This window comes from Tripterygium wilfordii, chromosome 21 (assembly GCF_013401445.1).
Source record: "Tripterygium wilfordii isolate XIE 37 chromosome 21, ASM1340144v1, whole genome shotgun sequence".
Classification (NCBI taxonomy): domain Eukaryota; kingdom Viridiplantae; phylum Streptophyta; class Magnoliopsida; order Celastrales; family Celastraceae; genus Tripterygium; species Tripterygium wilfordii.
The window spans coordinates 1,966,728-1,985,498 of record NC_052252.1 but is presented as its reverse complement, the minus strand read 5'-3'; the positions used below and the strand labels follow the sequence as shown (position 1 = coordinate 1,985,498).

General features: G+C 34.5%; 2 protein-coding genes across 2 annotated transcripts; one reads left to right on the top strand and one right to left on the bottom strand.

Moving 5' to 3' along the window:
- Positions 1 to 4,377: 4,377 nt before the first annotated feature.
- Positions 4,378 to 6,577, top strand: LOC119989895 (myb family transcription factor IPN2-like). The gene is made up of 6 exons (XM_038835655.1): positions 4,378 to 4,668; positions 4,787 to 4,863; positions 5,025 to 5,082; positions 5,246 to 5,312; positions 5,526 to 5,595; positions 5,705 to 6,577. The coding sequence occupies exons 1-6, from the start codon at positions 4,491 to 4,493 to the stop codon at positions 6,359 to 6,361; spliced, it is 1,107 nt and encodes a 368-aa protein (XP_038691583.1). The 5' UTR covers positions 4,378 to 4,490; the 3' UTR covers positions 6,362 to 6,577.
- A 3,991-nt stretch (positions 6,578 to 10,568) lies between these two features.
- On the bottom strand, positions 10,569 to 13,649 carry LOC119988436 (probable terpene synthase 9). The gene is made up of 6 exons (XM_038833475.1): positions 13,285 to 13,649; positions 12,949 to 13,204; positions 12,169 to 12,769; positions 11,938 to 12,076; positions 11,222 to 11,473; positions 10,569 to 11,134 (listed from the first exon to the last, which is right to left on the bottom strand). The coding sequence occupies exons 1-6, from the start codon at positions 13,513 to 13,515 to the stop codon at positions 10,844 to 10,846; spliced, it is 1,770 nt and encodes a 589-aa protein (XP_038689403.1). The 5' UTR covers positions 13,516 to 13,649; the 3' UTR covers positions 10,569 to 10,843.
- Between the last annotated feature and the right edge of the window lie 5,122 nt (positions 13,650 to 18,771).

The following is an 18,771-nucleotide window of genomic DNA, read 5'->3' as shown; positions in this document are numbered from 1 at the left end:
CATGGGAAAATAAGTGGCACCAATCAAATTATTCATTTATAAGCATTATTTGCATGATATCATATATCATTGTCACATAATTCAGTAAGTGCAACGTTCCTTAAAATTGAAAATGTGACATGAATGATGTGCGAGAGAATAGTTTGACCTAATTCTAAGAGAGCTCTTCCCTTCTTGGATTACCCTGCAAGAAAAACTAGGTAAGAGTGCGTACTGGGTAAATTTATTGGGCTTGCAAATTAGCTCACAAATTATGCATGTCGGGCAAGCCAATGAAAAATTCACGCGTGAGCTCATGCATTCGGAGATGATTGAACCTTGGTGCAAGAGCATGATTAATGCCCATGGTTGAGGCTTCATTTTTAGTCCATTAAGCTTGCCACGTATTCTCCTTTTCAGGACAATCTGAGCCGTCCACGTGAGCAATGTAGGGCCCAACAAAATGAAATATTTGCGATATTCGTGAGCGCATGATTTGATAACAATATCCAAAATAAAAAATGCATTAACATCTCTTATTTGCATGACATTTTAGTTGCATCTATCAACATGTTTTGAGCGTGAAAATAATGATATTTGAATATGGGGAAATAGATGACTAATGGTGTTTGCAAGGTTTCTTTGAAAATGTTCACATTCATAGGATATTGGAGTAAATTAATAGTTTAATAAATAAGAAATGATAAGAAAAAGTTTAGAGAAAATTTCAAGATAAATGTGTTAAAGCTATCATTGTCCCCCTTTAATGTAATTTTATTTGTGAGCCGATCAAGTTTATGGGAAAGATTACAAGAAATAATGTAGTTGATAAATCTATTTTAGAACTAGTTACGTTGAAAATATGAAAAAATTAGAGAAAATAATAGGATTCTTGTAATCGAAAATTGTAACACTATGTATATGTTGTATTATCAAGTAGATTCACCGGGGAAACTATGAGAAACAATTAAGATGTTCTGCATGTAAGGGCATAGGTTCAAACCCCACTAGCAGTATTTTGATAAAAACAAATAGGTGTTCATTTTTACTTAGGACTATTTGTCGTTTCCAGCCACACCTTCCAATTCCGATACCTTGTTACAACTTCATTTCAGTCAACAGCTCTGTCTTCGGTGTCCCTTCTTGCGGCTAGTGTCTCCTAAACAACCTATGTGTAGTAGTTCAAATAATGATAAATCTAATCTTCAATTACAAGTTCATACAATCCAATGTAAATAAATTTTGCACCACCCTATCAATACCCAAGAAGGTCTAGATAGAAAAGAGAGAAGCCATTGTAAAGTGTTCTAAGATGGGCCCAACAAATTCACCTCCAAAGTTCAAAGAGGGGAATATATTCATTTTAGAGAATAATTCTTTGGAGCACATAAAAAAAGATGCTTGAAAATCAAGCTAACATAACATATGGCCTTAAAAATCTTACGCCAACTTCCACTTTAATTTTTCCACCTATTATTGTCTCTCCATGAAAAATACATATATTGGACTAAAAGTTAAACCACAACTTTAATTAGTTCTTTGATTTTATTGTAAGCAAATCAATGATGTAATTAATTAATATATAGTCCAAAAAAGAATCTATCCAAATCTAAATGAAATGCTTTTCTTTTTTTTAAAATTTGGGAAAGGAAGCAAGGTGCCAAAATATAAAGCAAACCCAATACAATTTCATGACAAAGAGCTGACGGTTTCACATCCATCAAGAACTAACCATTGGATTCAAACCAAGTTAAGTCCACGTGGCAGACATGCATTGGTTTGGTGTGGAGAGTTCAGTGGGACCTAGTCAAACATCTGTGATATATATGGAGTGTAGATACACATCAAATCTTGTGCATGGCACATGTGATGGTTAATTACATGGAACTTATATAAAGATATATCTTTATATGTCCTATAATTAACATTAATTATTTAATTAACAAGCTCTTCTTCTATATTCTAAGTGAAGGGAATCTTCCTTTGATTGTCAAAGAAGAAAGCATTTATTCTCTTCTGGCTTGGCATTTATTCCCATTAGTGTTTGGCGAATTAGGCCTGTTTTTCCTTTAATTTAATCTATTTTTCCTTTGATTTTAATTTCATCTTTAGGTATTGAAAGTGGGACCGATGTCTCACTTTTGTGGATTGGAAGATTGTCCAAGCCCATTTGATCATCTACAACTACAATTACTCAAATTGGGTGAAACCCACAAAATTGAGACAGAGATGGGGAGTTTTTTTTTTTGCTTTAGAATATATATATATAGAGAGAGAGAGAGAGAGAGAGGATTAGAGGTCCCCTCATCAAAAGCTCCACATGCAATAGCACCTTTATGTGTTGATGTTCACTTCCTCATATGATACCAACCACAAAAGACTCTAAAGTTTCTTCCATCTTGTGTTGTGTTCATCTCTAGTTCTTTCTCATGGTCCATACATATATATATACACACACACAAGCAAGTCTAATCCACATCAATAAAAGCTAAAATAAGCTCATTTGTGAAATTTTGTTAAAAAATAAGATGAACTATAATTTGTTGTTAGCTAATAGATGAAACACAGAATTTTTGGTTGGGATGGTAAAATTGATCGTGGTAACTCCTTACAAATGCGGGAGGTTACACGTTCAACTCTCACGCCTAGTAGTTTCGGCGTTATTCCTTGAATGGGCCAAAGACCCATGGGAGACCTTGTGGAGTAAACTCGACTTTGTGAGCTTCAGTCTTGTTCTCTCCACAAAGCCCTGTCTTATCTGTCGTTAGTGTAAAGTAGGCTGAGTTGACGACCCGAGTTTATAGCTAACTCACTTGTCTGATATGGTTATGTTGGGTTGAGAAATTCTTAGTTGCCAAAAAATGTTATTAGCTAATATATTCCATGAATAAGTGCTGCTTTAGTATGCATTAATGGGCATTTTAGGGTAACTATTTTTTTTTGCATGGAAGAGTTTTCTTAGATTCATAATCTACAAATAAAAATGAAGGAAAAATATGGCTACAAAAAAAGATTCTTGAGAAAAAAAAAGAGATGAGATTAATAGGGTTATTATTTACACACAACAAAAATAAATTAGTGGGGTTATCAATCAGTCACTTGCTATGACCCTTGTTAGGAGCAAAATCATGACCAAATCATTGGCTAATATGCATATAACACAAATAGCAGAGAATCCATATATATAAATATATACATAGAAAGCATGCATAATTGAAAACCTTTTTGTTGGCAATGACACAAAGCATATATATTTGTTAATATATGTCTAATAGTGCAATTCATAATAACCTCAAAAAGGAGGGTCGTACTACGAAACTGAAGAAAGCAATGATTTGATATACATAGAAATATATATATCCATCACTAATGACTTGTGATTGTCATCTCATCCATGCATGTTTATATATATATATGTATAATCATGCACATATTTTCCATTAACATTATAAATAATTGATTGATGGGTCTCACTCATACTACTCCAAACTCTAACGGGACATTTGATTGGCATTTTAAGGAGGGAATGAGGTGAGCCGAGGGTGAGAATCACTCATTCTCTCGTTTGATTGAGTTTGCGAGGGTGGAATCCCAAACTCATCCCACCATCATTTCCTCCTTATGGAGATTAGGCAAGCTCACTAAAATGGTGAGATTGACTAATCTTCACAAGGGAGAATGAGTTTGATACTCAAAAGATTATTATACCCCTTATTAAGAAGTAATCACAACCATTAAATTAATCTATTTTTATTTTTATATACAAAAAATTGGGTAGTATGAAAATTGTACAATGAAAATTCTAATACTCATGCTCACTCTTCATTTCATATCAAACATGGTAATGTTCATCTCACACTCACCTCATACTTGCCTCAAGTTCGCCTCACATTCACACTCATTGGATTAGCAACAAAATGCCCCGTAAGTCTCTAAAACCCAAAAATCAATTAAAATAAAAAGAGAGAAGAAAGACAAGAAAAGAAAAGCTTGTTATGGCAGATAAGAATGTATATATATGGATGTAACACTACAAAAAGATGTACTCTTCTTTTGGCCACGACAAAAGCTGCACTAGACCACAACATCACCCATAAATACATACATATATACATATACATACATGAAATTGTTAACATATAGAGGCTACATATTTAAGTAGTTATAAAGAAGAATGTTAGACTACAACAGTGATTTTTCAAAGATAAGAGAGAGAGAGATGCACCTTTTAGCAAAGTAAGGTATGATATTTTGTGTTATACATTTTTAATTTTCATTTTGTTTTAAACAACTAGAAGGGTTAGCTTGGTTTGTATGCTTTCAACTTGATAGAGAGAGAAGCCAAACCTTTCTATCTCTCTCTCTCTCTCTCTCACACACACACGCACTCTTTTCCCTCTTCAAAAACGCACCCTATTCTTCTATATTTGCATAAGCATTTGTTCTTGAATCTCTAGAGAGAGATTGTGAGAGGGAGAGCCTCCCCCTTTAGAGAGAGAAAGATAGAAAGAATGTTCCACACCAAGAAACTCTCTACTATGAATTCTCACCACGAAAGTAGTAGACCCATGTGTGTTCAAGGTGACTCTGGCCTTGTCCTCACCACTGACCCTAAGCCTCGCCTCCGATGGACGGTCGAACTCCACGAACGATTCGTCGATGCTGTTGCTCAGCTTGGAGGACCAGACAGTACTTCCATCATCCCTACTTTCTCTTAATTTTATCATATCCATGTCTAGGGTTCTTCAATTAATATTTTTTCCTAGTTTTTGATTATTTTTTTATATTAAAATTTTATATTTTGCAGAGGCAACACCAAAGACTATCATGAGAGTTATGGGTGTGAAGGGACTTACTCTTTACCACCTTAAAAGCCATCTCCAGGTTTGAATATATACATATTTTTTCATTCTTTCTTCTTTTGCTTTCTTTCGTGATTACATACACTTTTTTTTTTTGGTGATTTATTCTTCTATTGTTATTTTCTTCCATTTTGTTTCATCCTTTCTTTTTTCTTGTTATCTTTGTTTTTGTACATAAATTAGAAATTCAGGCTTGGAAAGCAACCTCACAAGGAATTCAATGATCACTCTATTAAGGATGGTAAGAGTAGTATTAGGCGATCGATCGGCTCGATCTTCTTTAATTCTATTCCTTTATATTTAATTTGTAAACTAGTTTGACTGTTTTTTAATTTCTTATATTTACACCTTCTATCATTATGATTTGATTTATTTTTTTGTTGTTCTTATGTTTTGTTATATAGCTTCGGCATTGGATCTTCAAAGAAGTTGTGCATCTTCAGCCGGCATGATGGTTCGTAGCATGAATGAGTATGTAATAACCTTCAAATTCATCGGTTTTTATTTTTTATAATTCATATAGTCCAATATGACTATATATTTTTATCTACATCAACATATATTTTTCTTTAAAGTATATATATGTATCTATATATTCTAATTTTTAAGAATGAAATTATAAAACAACAAAATCACAAAAAAAAAATAATTGGTGTTTTTTATTTTGTGTTGGGTGTTGACCAGTAACTCACACATGGTTGATGCGATTGGGATGCAAATGGAGGTGCAGAGAAGACTCCATGAACAATTAGAGGTATAGTATAATTATGAAAATTTTATCCTAATATAAACTTCTTCTCTAATTATAAAATAATTATATATATGTATGTATACACATACAATTTATTATATATGCTTTGCAGGTACAAAAGCACCTTCAACTAAGAATTGAGGCCCAAGGGAAGTACATGCAAAGCATATTGGAGAAAGCTTGTCAAACCCTAGCAGGAGAAAACAATATGAGCTATGCTTCTAAAGGCATCAATGGAAATCATCATCATCATCAAGGATTAGTTCCTCAGGAGATGAAAGATTTCGGTCCTCTCAATTTTCCGGCTGCATTTCAAGACCTAAACATATATGGAGGAGGTCATCACCTTCAACAAGAAATTGAAAGATCATCATCACCAGTACTTGTTCATCATCATGGTTTTAATAATAATGATCCTGGTAATAACCTTTCTTTGGGAGGAAAGAAGAGGCCTAGCCCTAGCTATACTGGCGGCGGCGGCAAGAGTCCTTTGATTTGGTCGGACGATTTCCGATTGCAAGAGCTCGGAACAACACCTCATCATCAGATTCAGATTGGACCTCCTTCCATTACTACTACTACTACTCTCAATTCGATGTCGGATATTTATGAATCAAAGCCAGCAGTAGTAGTACACCAAGGTGATTCAATGAAGAAATTTGAAGCATCATCTTCATCTTCATCAAAGCTTGAAAGGCCATCACCAAGGAGAGATAGGATGAGCCCTATGATTCCACAAGGAAGGAACAATAATACTTCATTTGTTTGATATATATGCTTGCTAACTTCTTTATTAATTAATTTAGATGTAACAGCCTTGATGATATATTAATTAACTATGGAAACTACATGTTTAGAGTTATTGATATATGAAGGTTAATTAGAATTTCATATTTGGGTTAATTTGCCTTCAAGGCAAACATTATCATGAGTCAATATCATTGTTATTATGTATAATTTAATTGGGACTTTATTTTTAATCTCTAACTCTAATGACATTTTTTTGATAAACTCTAATGACATATATTGGCTAGTTATTTATTGATTGTACTTTAAATTTTATTAATTATACATTTGTCGATAATTTTTTTTGAAATTAAACTAATAGATATGCATTTATTTTATCTTCATACACACTCACATACATATATATGTATGTATATATGCAATCTTTGGATGTTATCATGACCAATCATTTGCTGCCTAATCATGATATATAAAAATGTTTGCCTGTTTGGTCAATCTATATATATATATATATATATTGATATTATTGTTCTTTAGATTACTCTTACTAAGGCAGTTAGCTTTTCCTAACTGTTTCTTTTAAGTTAGTTAGTTATGGTTCAAGTTAGTTATATTCCTGTCCATAAATACTTGGAGACAGAAGTAATATTGCATCGTGAAATAAAGAGACTAAAGAAAAAGATTTATAAAGCTATGAATCCATGCATGCAAACAACAAAAATAAAGAAAGAAGACTGTGATTGTAATTATGATCGATGGACTCCTTTTTCTTGAATTATAAGAACAAGAGAACGAGATAGCTAGAGACATAGAGGTAACCGACAAAGAGTATCTATCTTTCATGCACTCTCTCTTTTTTCTTCTTTACTACTCTTCTCCTCTTCTTATTCCTCTCTATGGCATTGTATGTTGTGGACAAACTACTATCATGCCTCCTTGACCATTTAATTCCTTTTCTCCCACTAAAAAATTTCAAAATTAACAAGCGTCAAATCATCTAGTAGTCATTTTTAAATTGATATATTTTTTTGGCAACAGAGAATGACACTATATAAGTTTATCTTTGAACATTCGATATGGACCTAAACTCGAGCTGTCAGACATGCGCGCACATAAAGTATTTCATAGATTTTTATCAATGGTTGGATGGTGGACATGACTCTTTTTTTTTGACAACCGAGAACAACTCATGTACGTGCCCTTTGGATAGTCCACTAGTCCAAACTAAGGTCAGGCTAGACATGCACAAACCCTCGACAAGTTAGTTGGGTTTAGGGTAGCGCAAACCACCTACATGGTGTAGGAGAAGATTTCTACAATCGTTAAAAGGTCAACTTTTCTTCCTGTGGGGTTCGTTTGCAGCTTTGGATCCTGCAAGTTTCACAACAAGGCAAACCGTGAAAGCTCCCTAACCGGCTTGGGGGGTGCCGGTCGTGGAGGCTCCGACGATCAAGTTAGTACTTGTCGGAGATGGAAGACCAGCTATAGTCTTAGGTGTTTTGTCTGAATGGGTATTCTGTGGAGTTGGTAGAAAATGTTTTTTTTGTATTGTCTAGTTTGTTCCGAAAAATGCTCGATCCCCCGCATACGAAAAGAGGGGGGTATTTATAGAGAACAAGGATCGACCTCGGGAATTGTGTGTACATTCCAGTTATACCATTGGACCAACTTGTATGAAAGAGGTGTATAAAAAGTCTACTATCCCGGTTGTGTCAGGGTAAGCGATAAAGTAACAATGTGTCATGATCAAGACAGGTGTCGATGAAAGTATGGAAGAATTGTAGGCGGTATTTAATGAATAGATACGTATATGAAAGAAAGTCATACCTAAGGATGTGAGCCAATCACACCTATAAATATCGGCTGTAGATTAGACTGATAAGGATTGCTTTATGAGTGAGGTAGTATGAGTATTTGTGCTTATATGTGCCGTCGCCATTACTATGTTCTGGCGACTGTACCGAGTCGCCAACACCTGCGGATGCTTTGACACCTAGTTCCATCTTCCTAAGGAAGGATCATAATAAAGTGACCAGTCTATAAAGCTATAAATATCCGGTAGGCAAGTGTCAGAGAATATGACAGTTTTGGTGTCAGAATACTGTTTATATCACTTAGCAATGATGTAAAGATTGCATATGGACCCAAAGATAGGCTTTTATGTTTGGGCCTAACTGTGATAGTTAACCTGTGGGCCTAGATAATCCAGCTCGTCTTGTCGTTATGTGATCAGGTGGGGCCATACCATTTTTGACACCTACACATGGGACTGCAGTATGCAGCTAGCACCCCGTAATATTCTGTTGTTGATGTGAAAACCATAAAGTGAAAATGGATTCAAACTTGAGATCTTTTCCTGATTCAAGTTTTAAGGAATAGACCATCATTAGGGCAAACACTTACTTATTTTTTTGGTGCCATGCAGTTCTATTAATGTTGTTCGGTTCTTCTATGTATTTACCCAAATTGGAAGAGGAAGCTGATTGTAAGAGTTTTAACAGAATGAAAAATTAATACCTAGCTTACAATTTCCCTACATAGTGTTTGGGAAAAGTGGAGGTCAATTCAAGGGTACGGGGTACCCAACAATAGAAAGTACAGAAGCCACTTTTGAGTGAGGAAGTTGAGATATACGAGATTGGATCCATGCAGAGACGACGAGAGAGGAAGCTAGAGGAAGAGAAAAGATGGTGGCGCCACCATATACAACTACGAGAGCTTTATTGGTTACAGAAACTCCAAGTTGGAAAAGAAAAAGATAATAAAGCCTAAAGTAGAGGAACAAGTAATGCAACCGCACTCCCAGGCGTGCGCATATCGAGGAAGCTTCTCTAACTTTTTGTATAGGCATATGTATCTTCTCAAAACATATCTATATATGTATATATGTAACAGCACAACCATCCACATTAGTAACACTTTGTCTTCCTGGGCTAACTATAACCCATACGAGTTTGAGCTCAGAAAAGACGCTTGTTAATTAATAGTTTGATATTTTATATTATGTACTATACATATTTCCCTAGACTATGTGAGATAAGAGACGACTTGGCCCCGGCCATTATTACTTGGTACCTCGCTCAACACCATCAAGCCCCATTGTGGCTTTGCCCACTTAAGCCGGGTGCTAATATATATATATGAAAATTCTTAAGTGAGGGATCCCTCATTTTCTTTAAAATGAGGGATCCATCTAACACCATTCGTTATGTGTAAGTGTGCCCCCACATGTGATGGGGCCCACACATGAATGGTGTTAGATGGATCCCTTACCTGAGAAGCCTTATATATATATATGGCTTTGTTTCATCATTCCTATTATCAAAATGCACATTTACATGCATATATTGCTTAATATATATATATATATCTGAATACAGAAATTCCTTACCTTAATTAACTCTCATTTTCAACAATTTTCATGCATAAATATGATTACCATATCTAATGACATAATAATTATTTTTCGAACGCTTCAATGCACATATATGCATTTGCCCTAATGTGCAAATCATTTGCAACCTATGATAAGGCACTTTGGATTCTGTTTGCTTACACGTTTTTGACAGCTTTGGGTTCTGTAATGAAATATTAATATGCCCAAACAAAAGTTACACCAAGAGAACTTTCTTTTGTCTCCCCCCTTATATGATTAAGGCCCACCTTAATTTTTCTTCCTAGATTTTTAGCTCTTTTTTTCCCCTTCACGTTAGCTTGAAACTCGATCAATCTATCTATCTATCTAATCTACATTACGCGGCATGACATAAATATATTTCGCCTCTTCTTCTTTTTTCCCCTTATTTTTTACTTATAAAAAGAAAATAATATATGAGAAAACTAGAAAAAGAAAGGGAAAGAGAGTACTAATTAAATATCTATAGCATTACTTAAAGCAAAAGGAAAAGGAAAATAAAATAAAGAAAAAATAAAATAAAAGGGCCAAACAAAGCCTTTTAAGTTGTTAAGTGGAAGATGATTATCAACTTTGATTAATTAATTATTTGCATATGATTTGCTCAAAAAGGTTATTTGTGCACATGCATGCATTTTAATCAAGATATGTTGGGTCATCTTAAATGGGCCTTTTTTATGGACTTAATTAGTATATATGCCCTTTGGTGGGTTCATCTACCCAAGAAATTCTAACTATTGCTATGGGCCCAAATGATATTGTTGAGATATATCATCTATAATTGACCATTTTTGAATGGATCTCGGTTCTACAATTCGTTTAAAATTGTATAATATATAATTTGAATACAATAGTTTAGGAGGTGAGCCGATCACACTACATTTTTGTTTTTCGTCCAATATTGAAGACCAAACAAAAAGTAAAATGAAGCTTAATGGAATTGATATCATACAAGTACCAACACCCACAAGTCCCAAAAAATACAAAACTTGCCAGACATATTCCATCAGTTTGACTTAATTTATTGGAATCTTTCCCACACATATTGCCAAAAGATCGAAATCCAAACGACTTATTTGCTAATGGTCACTAAATAGGGATTTGGCGAAAGATCAAGGAGGACATGACATCTTTGGTCAAATCGATGGCTACCCCGAAACCATCACCATGCTGGTAGAGGCATTGGGAAAGCTTTGGTGTGTCCATACACATTTCCACCATTAATGGTGGAAGATCACTTCTCCTTCTCTCTGTATTCAACATCTTCCATGCATGCTTTATCAACTCCCTTATCTCATCACATGCTTGCTCTTGCGATACACCTTTTTCAACCATATAACACTTGACAAAACTTACCACCTCCCCTGTCTTGCTCTCATGCTGCGCAGAGAACAAAAGTACAAAAATGGTGCAAGTTACAGAGACCATTTAGTGATACATAAAGGAAATAGAGTAAATAATTTGTACCTGGAAAGTTGCCAAATCGTTATTCAAACGACAAATGACGGACGACCAGTAGAGTAGCGGATCTTCCAAGCAGTGGAGTGGTGTATTAGCTATGGGGGATCTTGATCCTTGCTGGTGCGCTCGAGCGAAGTTTAAGCTTCCATGAACACCTATTGAAATCCAACAATTTTTCAGGTAGTCGTCCATGCTTGGTGTATACCCAGTGTAGCACCATTGAGATTCTACAAAAGCTGCTCCGCAGAACTTTGTCCACTGCATCCACAAGGTCTTGGTTACCAATAGTTTAACATAGACTGTTTGGGAACAAGTTGTGTTTTGACCTCCTATATTGAGGTCAGGCGAGTTTTGAAACTCTAGTGAGGTGAATTGCGGTGACAAAAAGTGTTTTTGACACGTCACTAAGAATACTTTGTCAAAATGAGGATAAAATTAGATATCTTTCATTCAAATCAATTTATTTTCGTAAGAATATAATTAAAATAATAAAATTGATTGAGAACAAAATTGGAAAAAATCTCGTGTTTTAATATCGAAAATGCGGTCAATAGCATTACGTTTGGAGTGGGAGCAGCTCCCTACAGCCTCAGCTTCGAACTCATCGCAGTGCGGTGAGTTCAACCCAAAAGCAGTGCATTTTGAGAGTTTGAAAGGTGCAAACACATGGTCAAACACACCATCAAGTATATAATTAACATGATGAAAATTATCGTAATTACCGCTTCCCTAAGACAGGGCAAAACATCAATGCCTTGATTGATTAAAACATCATAGGCCAGCTCGTTAACGAGATTGTACATCGCAAAATAGCATATCTTCATGTAATCCGGAAGTTCTTCCATGGCAGCCAAATCCCATCTGCAAATTCAATCAAAAAAGGAAACGTTCGATCAATAGCACTCAACTAATTGGATCAACTGATACCTATGAGTTATTTTGAACAATATTACCTCTTAACAGCGCTATCAAAGAGTTTGAGATCATCTTGTGATCCATAATAATCATGTATGTCATCAATGGTATTAACAATGTTAATAAACTTTGTTGCTGCTATTCTGGCTTTGGAAAACTGGGGCTTGAAAGTAATCCCTGTCGTCGAGAAGTAGCTCTGCATCAATCGATCCCTCGTAAAGCTTAACTTTTGTTTGAATCCCAAGTTTTCCCACCACTTTGATAGCTCTTTCAGCTCCTGTTGATATGTAGACTGGACTAGATTGAAATCTAACTTGGCAAGCTCAAGCAAAGTCGAGCTCTTCACGTCTTTCTTTTGGTAGAAATCAATGAAATTCCTTGCTTCCACTCTTGGCATCCTCCAAAACAGAGGAATTTGTAGCGACTGCTTCACTTGTTCCGCAACATCGATACTCGTACTCTCCAATCTCCCCAGTAAGGCTCTTAAGTTCTTGCTACTGAACTCTTTGGCTTCATCTAAAATAACTTCTCCATCCACTCCCAAGAATGAAGCTTCATACAAACTCAATAGTCCTTTCACATCTCTGCTCAAACTGTCCAGGAATTTCCCTTCTCTGCTCATGAACTTTCCAAACACATCTGCTTAATTTGTATAGTAACTTAATCAGTATAATTAACAAGACAAATTGTTTGCCTTGGGGCTTCCTTGGCATTTTCTTGCTTAGGCTTGCATAAAGCCTTCTTTAATAATATATCTGATCTATAAAAAAAATAAAAAAAAAAGACAAATAAATTAGAACATAGAACAGGTTAATCACCTGAGCTAATGGGGAAATTGTTGTCTCGTAGGATGCGGAACCTCAATGCAGTTGTGTGGAGATCATGATCATCAGGAGAGTACGGCTGAATACGAGTATTAAGCAAGTAGTCGATTTCTTCTTGAAAATGGTAAGCGATTCCTAATCGCTGCATCGACTCAACATGATTCAAGAGGAGACAAGGATCAGAGGTGGACGCAAGCAATCTCTTGGCATCTTGCCTCAACTTGTCCAGCTGGGTTCCATGTGATTGATACTGCAACAAAGAGAACATATATGAATTTTTATCTTACCAATATATATACATAGTCAGATGAATCTGGTGATTATTTATACGCTGTAGGGAGTGTTCAAGGAGTCGATTAGCTCCGGATTCCAGATCGCCGGACGGTAGTCAGTCAAGGGCCGTTGATTCATTTGTAGCGAATTGGAGTTGATCGATGCAAATGGTCTTGATGAATGACAATGTTTTGTTCTGGTTTCAGGCAGAGCTGAGTAGTGTAAGGCTGTTGAACCAGTCTGTATAACAAAGTGTGAGATGGTGAGGGAGACAACCAGTGGTGCCATAATTCCCAGAAGAAAGGTGTGATTTTGGATGCAAGAAACAAACTTGCTACACAGAGAGTATACAAATACAGTAGTCTCCCTTCAAGTCGATGTAAACAAGTTTAAAGTGCAAAATCCATTCACTAAAATTCTCATCTGTGCATGATGGAACAATATATCCGGTTGAGATTTGAGGATCTGCAATTCGTTTAAAATAATCGAGTCGACAATTTTAATCAAATAGTTTGAAAAGTGTACAACGTCACACCACACTTTCATTTTTTCATTTTTAATACTTATCTGACTTTTTCTCTATAATTACATGTGAATTGTAAACTCTAGGAAATTGTGGAGCCTCCAAATCCGACCCGTATATCCTTAGGAAGCTAGGTAAACATTTTGGTTTGAAAGAAGTAGCTAGCAGATTGACTTGTAGATTCCGTAAATTGACCAACCATGACAAATTAGACCATTTGAATCCTTATTATAACAATGTATGCGAAATGATGTTGTTCTCTATTTGTCCTAGCAAGGTTATAGGTATAAACAATCTGAAAATCTTGTCATCTTAAGTTATAGTAAAGATGGTGGACATTGTTGAAAAACGTTTACATTCAAACCTCATTGTGGCAATTAGTCTTAAAGTTAAAAATCATTGCGGAAGAAAAGAGAACTTTGAAAAATGGATCATCTAATACTTTTCATCCAAACAAGTCATTCAACATATTGGATGAAAAGGCAACGTCAAACACATCAAATTTGACTCAAATTCATCTTTAACCGCTGCCAGGGGCGAAACTATCTCAAATTGTTTTTAATAACCTTATTTATAAGATAATTTATATAAAAGACCTCCTCAAATATTCAATTTAAACGTCCATCATTATGAAAAATCATGATTGAAACAAGATGACATGTGACAATTATTACTTATCATATTTTATAAAATTTTGATTTTAATATTTTTTTTTATACTTTCAAATATATAATTAATAGATAACCCTATAAAAATTTGCCTCCGGATCCCCGTTTAGCTTTGCCCAATGTGACATAAAAGAAAGATTGAAGAGAGGGTCGAATCTTAGAGAGGAAGAGTGAGAATCTAATATTGAAGAGGGAGAGAGGCGTGAGGTAGAGAAGAGAGATGTTAGTTTTAAATAGAGAGGGGCTTGAAGTAGAAGATGATATGAAAGTGTACGTTCTAATGTGATGTTTCATATACAAATTTTTTTTCCAAATAAATTTCAGCGACTTATGTTTTATTGAATACTTCTAATTTTTGTGATTTCCTTTGTTTCTATTTTCTTATTTATTACGGATTCAGTTTTCTATTTATTTAAGGTTGTAATCTCCCAAGATATCGTTCAACGATTTACGAAAATAGTTTGAGATTACATCCCTTTCTAATGATTTCCCGTTTCTTTTTTGTGTTTTAAACTCAAACATAGGGATAGTTTGGTAGAGCATTTGTAAAGTAGTAGATATGCTAGCAGAAATGGTGGTAGCAGAAATGCTAGACAATTTTAGTAGCAGATATGCTGCTTGAATGCTGGGTATGTGTTTGGTTGAACTTTTACTGTTAACATTTGTGTTGTGTAGCATATTGGGATAAATTACGTGCAAGGGTATTATATATTTTAGTTGTATACGTTGTATCCAAACATACAAATAATTAAATAATATAATTAATCAATTACCAATTTAATTTAATTTAATTTATTTATTTATTAAATGATAAGGACGAGCAAGACGATAACTGTAGCAATTTAATTTATTTATTCAGTACGAGCAAGACGGTAATTGGAGGTGAGAATCGAGTTCATAACTTAGGTCAAATAAGGGTATATTTGACATAAATTAAAGACACTAATAAATAATAAATTAATTAATTAAATTTTTAATAACAATTAATTAATTTATTTATTAAATGAAAAAATATTTTAATAAAACTATTCCATAATATGAGGGGTAGAATTGGAATGACGATCATTAATGGGGATAAAAAAGAGAATGAAAGTCAAACAAATGCTTGTTAGAAGTAGCATTTGCAAAGTAGTATAAAATGCTGTAAAAAAAACTCTCGGATTATGTGCCCACGAATTGTTGTTTGGCAAACAACCAGCATTTATACTATAGAGTAGTAGCAATGCTGCTTAAAATTGTTGTCCAAACGGGTCCATAGATTGAGACTCAGTCTCGTCTTTTCCACTGAGTCAATTGCCAACAGCCAGGGGTAAGTAGGTAAGATATGATATTGACCGGGCATTACATGCTCTAATGTATCAGTCCCGACACAAATCGTGGGTACTAGATCATCGGAAAATGATGTGAACATTACTCTGAAAACAGCAATTATTATTTTACCAATTTAAAAAAAAAAAAAAACTAGATTGACCCGTAAATTGACCGTTAGTGTTGATGTCTAAAAGAAAATATTTTGAATCATTGCGGTATTTATTGAAAAACTGTCGATTGGAGAATTTTTTATTTTATTTTATTTTTGTTTTCAATAGAGAGGGTCCATTCATTAAACTAGTCAAACCGTGCATGATTTTCCAACAAGGTGGCTTTAAAAAATTTCATGATAACTTTTTTAAAAAAATAATAAATTATATTTATATATAAATTGTATTAAGTGGGACACTCAATACATGTGCCCTTAGCCTAATATAAAATTAGTTATTGAACTTTTTTTAATTATTGGGGTCAAACCGTGCATGATTTTCCAACAAGGTGGCTTTAAAAAATTTCATGATAACTTTTTAAAAAAAATAATAAATTATATTTATATATAAATTGTATTAAGTGGGACACTCAATACATGTGCCCTTAGCCTAATATAAAATTAGTTATTGAACTTTTTTTAATTATTGGGTGAGGGGATAGAGGAGGCTCGAACACGAGATCTTTATGAGATACCACACACATAAGTGTTATCTGAGTTACTCGCGGTTCTCATTACATAATCTGAACTTAAAACCATACATTAATAAATTACAGACTCAACTACATAAGTCCAAAAGATGAATGACTTAATTAATGATGATCATACATGTCCTCTTAGCACAATAAAAGAATATTTACATAATATAAACGTAGAACAATACATTAATAAACTACAAACCCCACTGAATAAGTAAGCCCAAATGATGAATGACCTTACAAATGATGATAATACATCATACATGTTCTCTTAGCCCAAAAAAAGATTAATCACAAAGAGGTAGTTTTTCATAAGATGGAAAAAATTAAAAATGAATTGATCGAATTCTTAATCCAATCCGTTTATTGTGTAATAATTAAAAAAAAAAAACAATTGTCATCGTATCATAATGTTAATTAGTGAATATATAAAACCAAAAAGAAAAAAATCGGGGGCAGCGCATAAAGTCCCGCTCACCTAACATATGATGATGGTTGTATTACAACCCTCACTATTAGTCGTACTAAACCAGGAGAAATTAAATGACTCATGAGCGTCTTGAGATAGAATAAAGTAAGAATTATAGACATAACGTTGATGGACGACGTTTGTTTATAAAAATGTGACTAATTGGAATGACTGGAGAGACAATAAAAATCAAAGCAGACTGTTGAAGATCTTGAGCCGCTACCTTGAGACTTTCAGATAGCATTCCCAGTCACCGACTTCCAGAGTTGCAATATTAACTATATAGTGGATGCGATCCCCCGGATCATTGTTTTGATCTGACATTGTGTAGTTTGTAGTTGGTGTTTTTTGTCTCTTTGTTTGTCATACAAAAAAAATTATAATTGCTGACAGCAATGGCTAAGATGTGACTTCTTTTTTTAAACGGGAGTTGGATTTGAGCCTTATCATTAACATTATACACAAGATCTTTAATTGTTTATCATTTTAATTAATGATTTGGGTGTAATTAGGATGTGACTTGTCAGCGCATGAGACCAGTTTGGGACAAACTTGTCCACCTGCCAGAATTTTATATTTTCTACAGAGAGGGTCCATTCATTGAACTTATCAAACCGTGCATGATTTTGCCACATGGAACTATTAGTCCCACCAAACCAGGATAAATAAAATCACTAATGAGTGTCTTTCAAATAAATATAAGTAAGAATTGTAGTCATAATGTGTGGACGGGGTTTATTTATAAAATATGACTAATTGGATTGGGTGGTGAGACAATTAATCAAAGTATAAAGTTGGGCGATCTTGACTAAACCAGAACAAGTTAAATTGCTGATGAGTGCGTGCATGTTTTAAAATCAGAGTGTCAGAATTAGTCATGACTGTGGGCACACGTTTATTTATATATAAGAAAAATAATTAACAGTCATAATGGTGGACGACGTACGTTTATTTATAAAATTGTCTCTAATTTGATTTTGTTGGGTCTCGAGACAATAAATTAAAGTAGAAAGTTGATTATCTAGTCATCTCCTCTTAAAAAATTGGAGAGGTGGTGTCAGTTGTTTTGCGTCTCAAGACCGACATTATTTTGTCCTCAAAAGGGACATATCAACTACTGAGTGAAGCTGAATCTTAATTTATAAAACATCTTATTTTCTCTCAACTTTTCAATGTGAGACTTCTTTTTATCCTTACTTATTGGTTGAACAATCCGAAAGCCCATCAGGTGGAACATGTTCCTGGGTTGGCTAATCCATGAACCCATCGAATCATCACGTACGCGTGGGTTGGTCACTATCACGCCATTAGAGACGTGGGAGGTAATTAAGTGTACTCAATATCAAGTTGGATCCTGCTTCGATACCATATAAGAAAATCCAACTCAAATATAGAATTTTTAATCATGGATACATATGCATTCTTACTTTATGTTCTTGTTCCGATACCATGTAAAAAAATTCAACACAAATAACTTGTAGATATATTGTTTACTTTGGGACTCAAGACCTATACGATTTTATACTTAAAAGAGCTCTCTACTATATAAAAGAGTTGTGTTCAAACTTATCAAACACTTTGTTTTCCCTAAACTTTAAACCGCAATGTTTTATCTAAACGTATTCAATTAGTCTTACGTTGACGTCATGGTTGAACAACTAATTTCTAGCTCTGGCGTCCCTGAATAGGAGAAGTATGAAATGGAGCATCTACTCCTCCACTAGTCCTTTCCATCCATCCAAACTTTTTTTTTTTTGAAAGGAAAATTCCATTAGAAAACGTCAGGGAAGCATTCAGGCAAATACAAAGAAGAGACGGAGACAGGGATTCCTTCTAGGTAAATACAGGAATTATGACAGTCTTCTCATCAGAGTAGCTGATGGTCT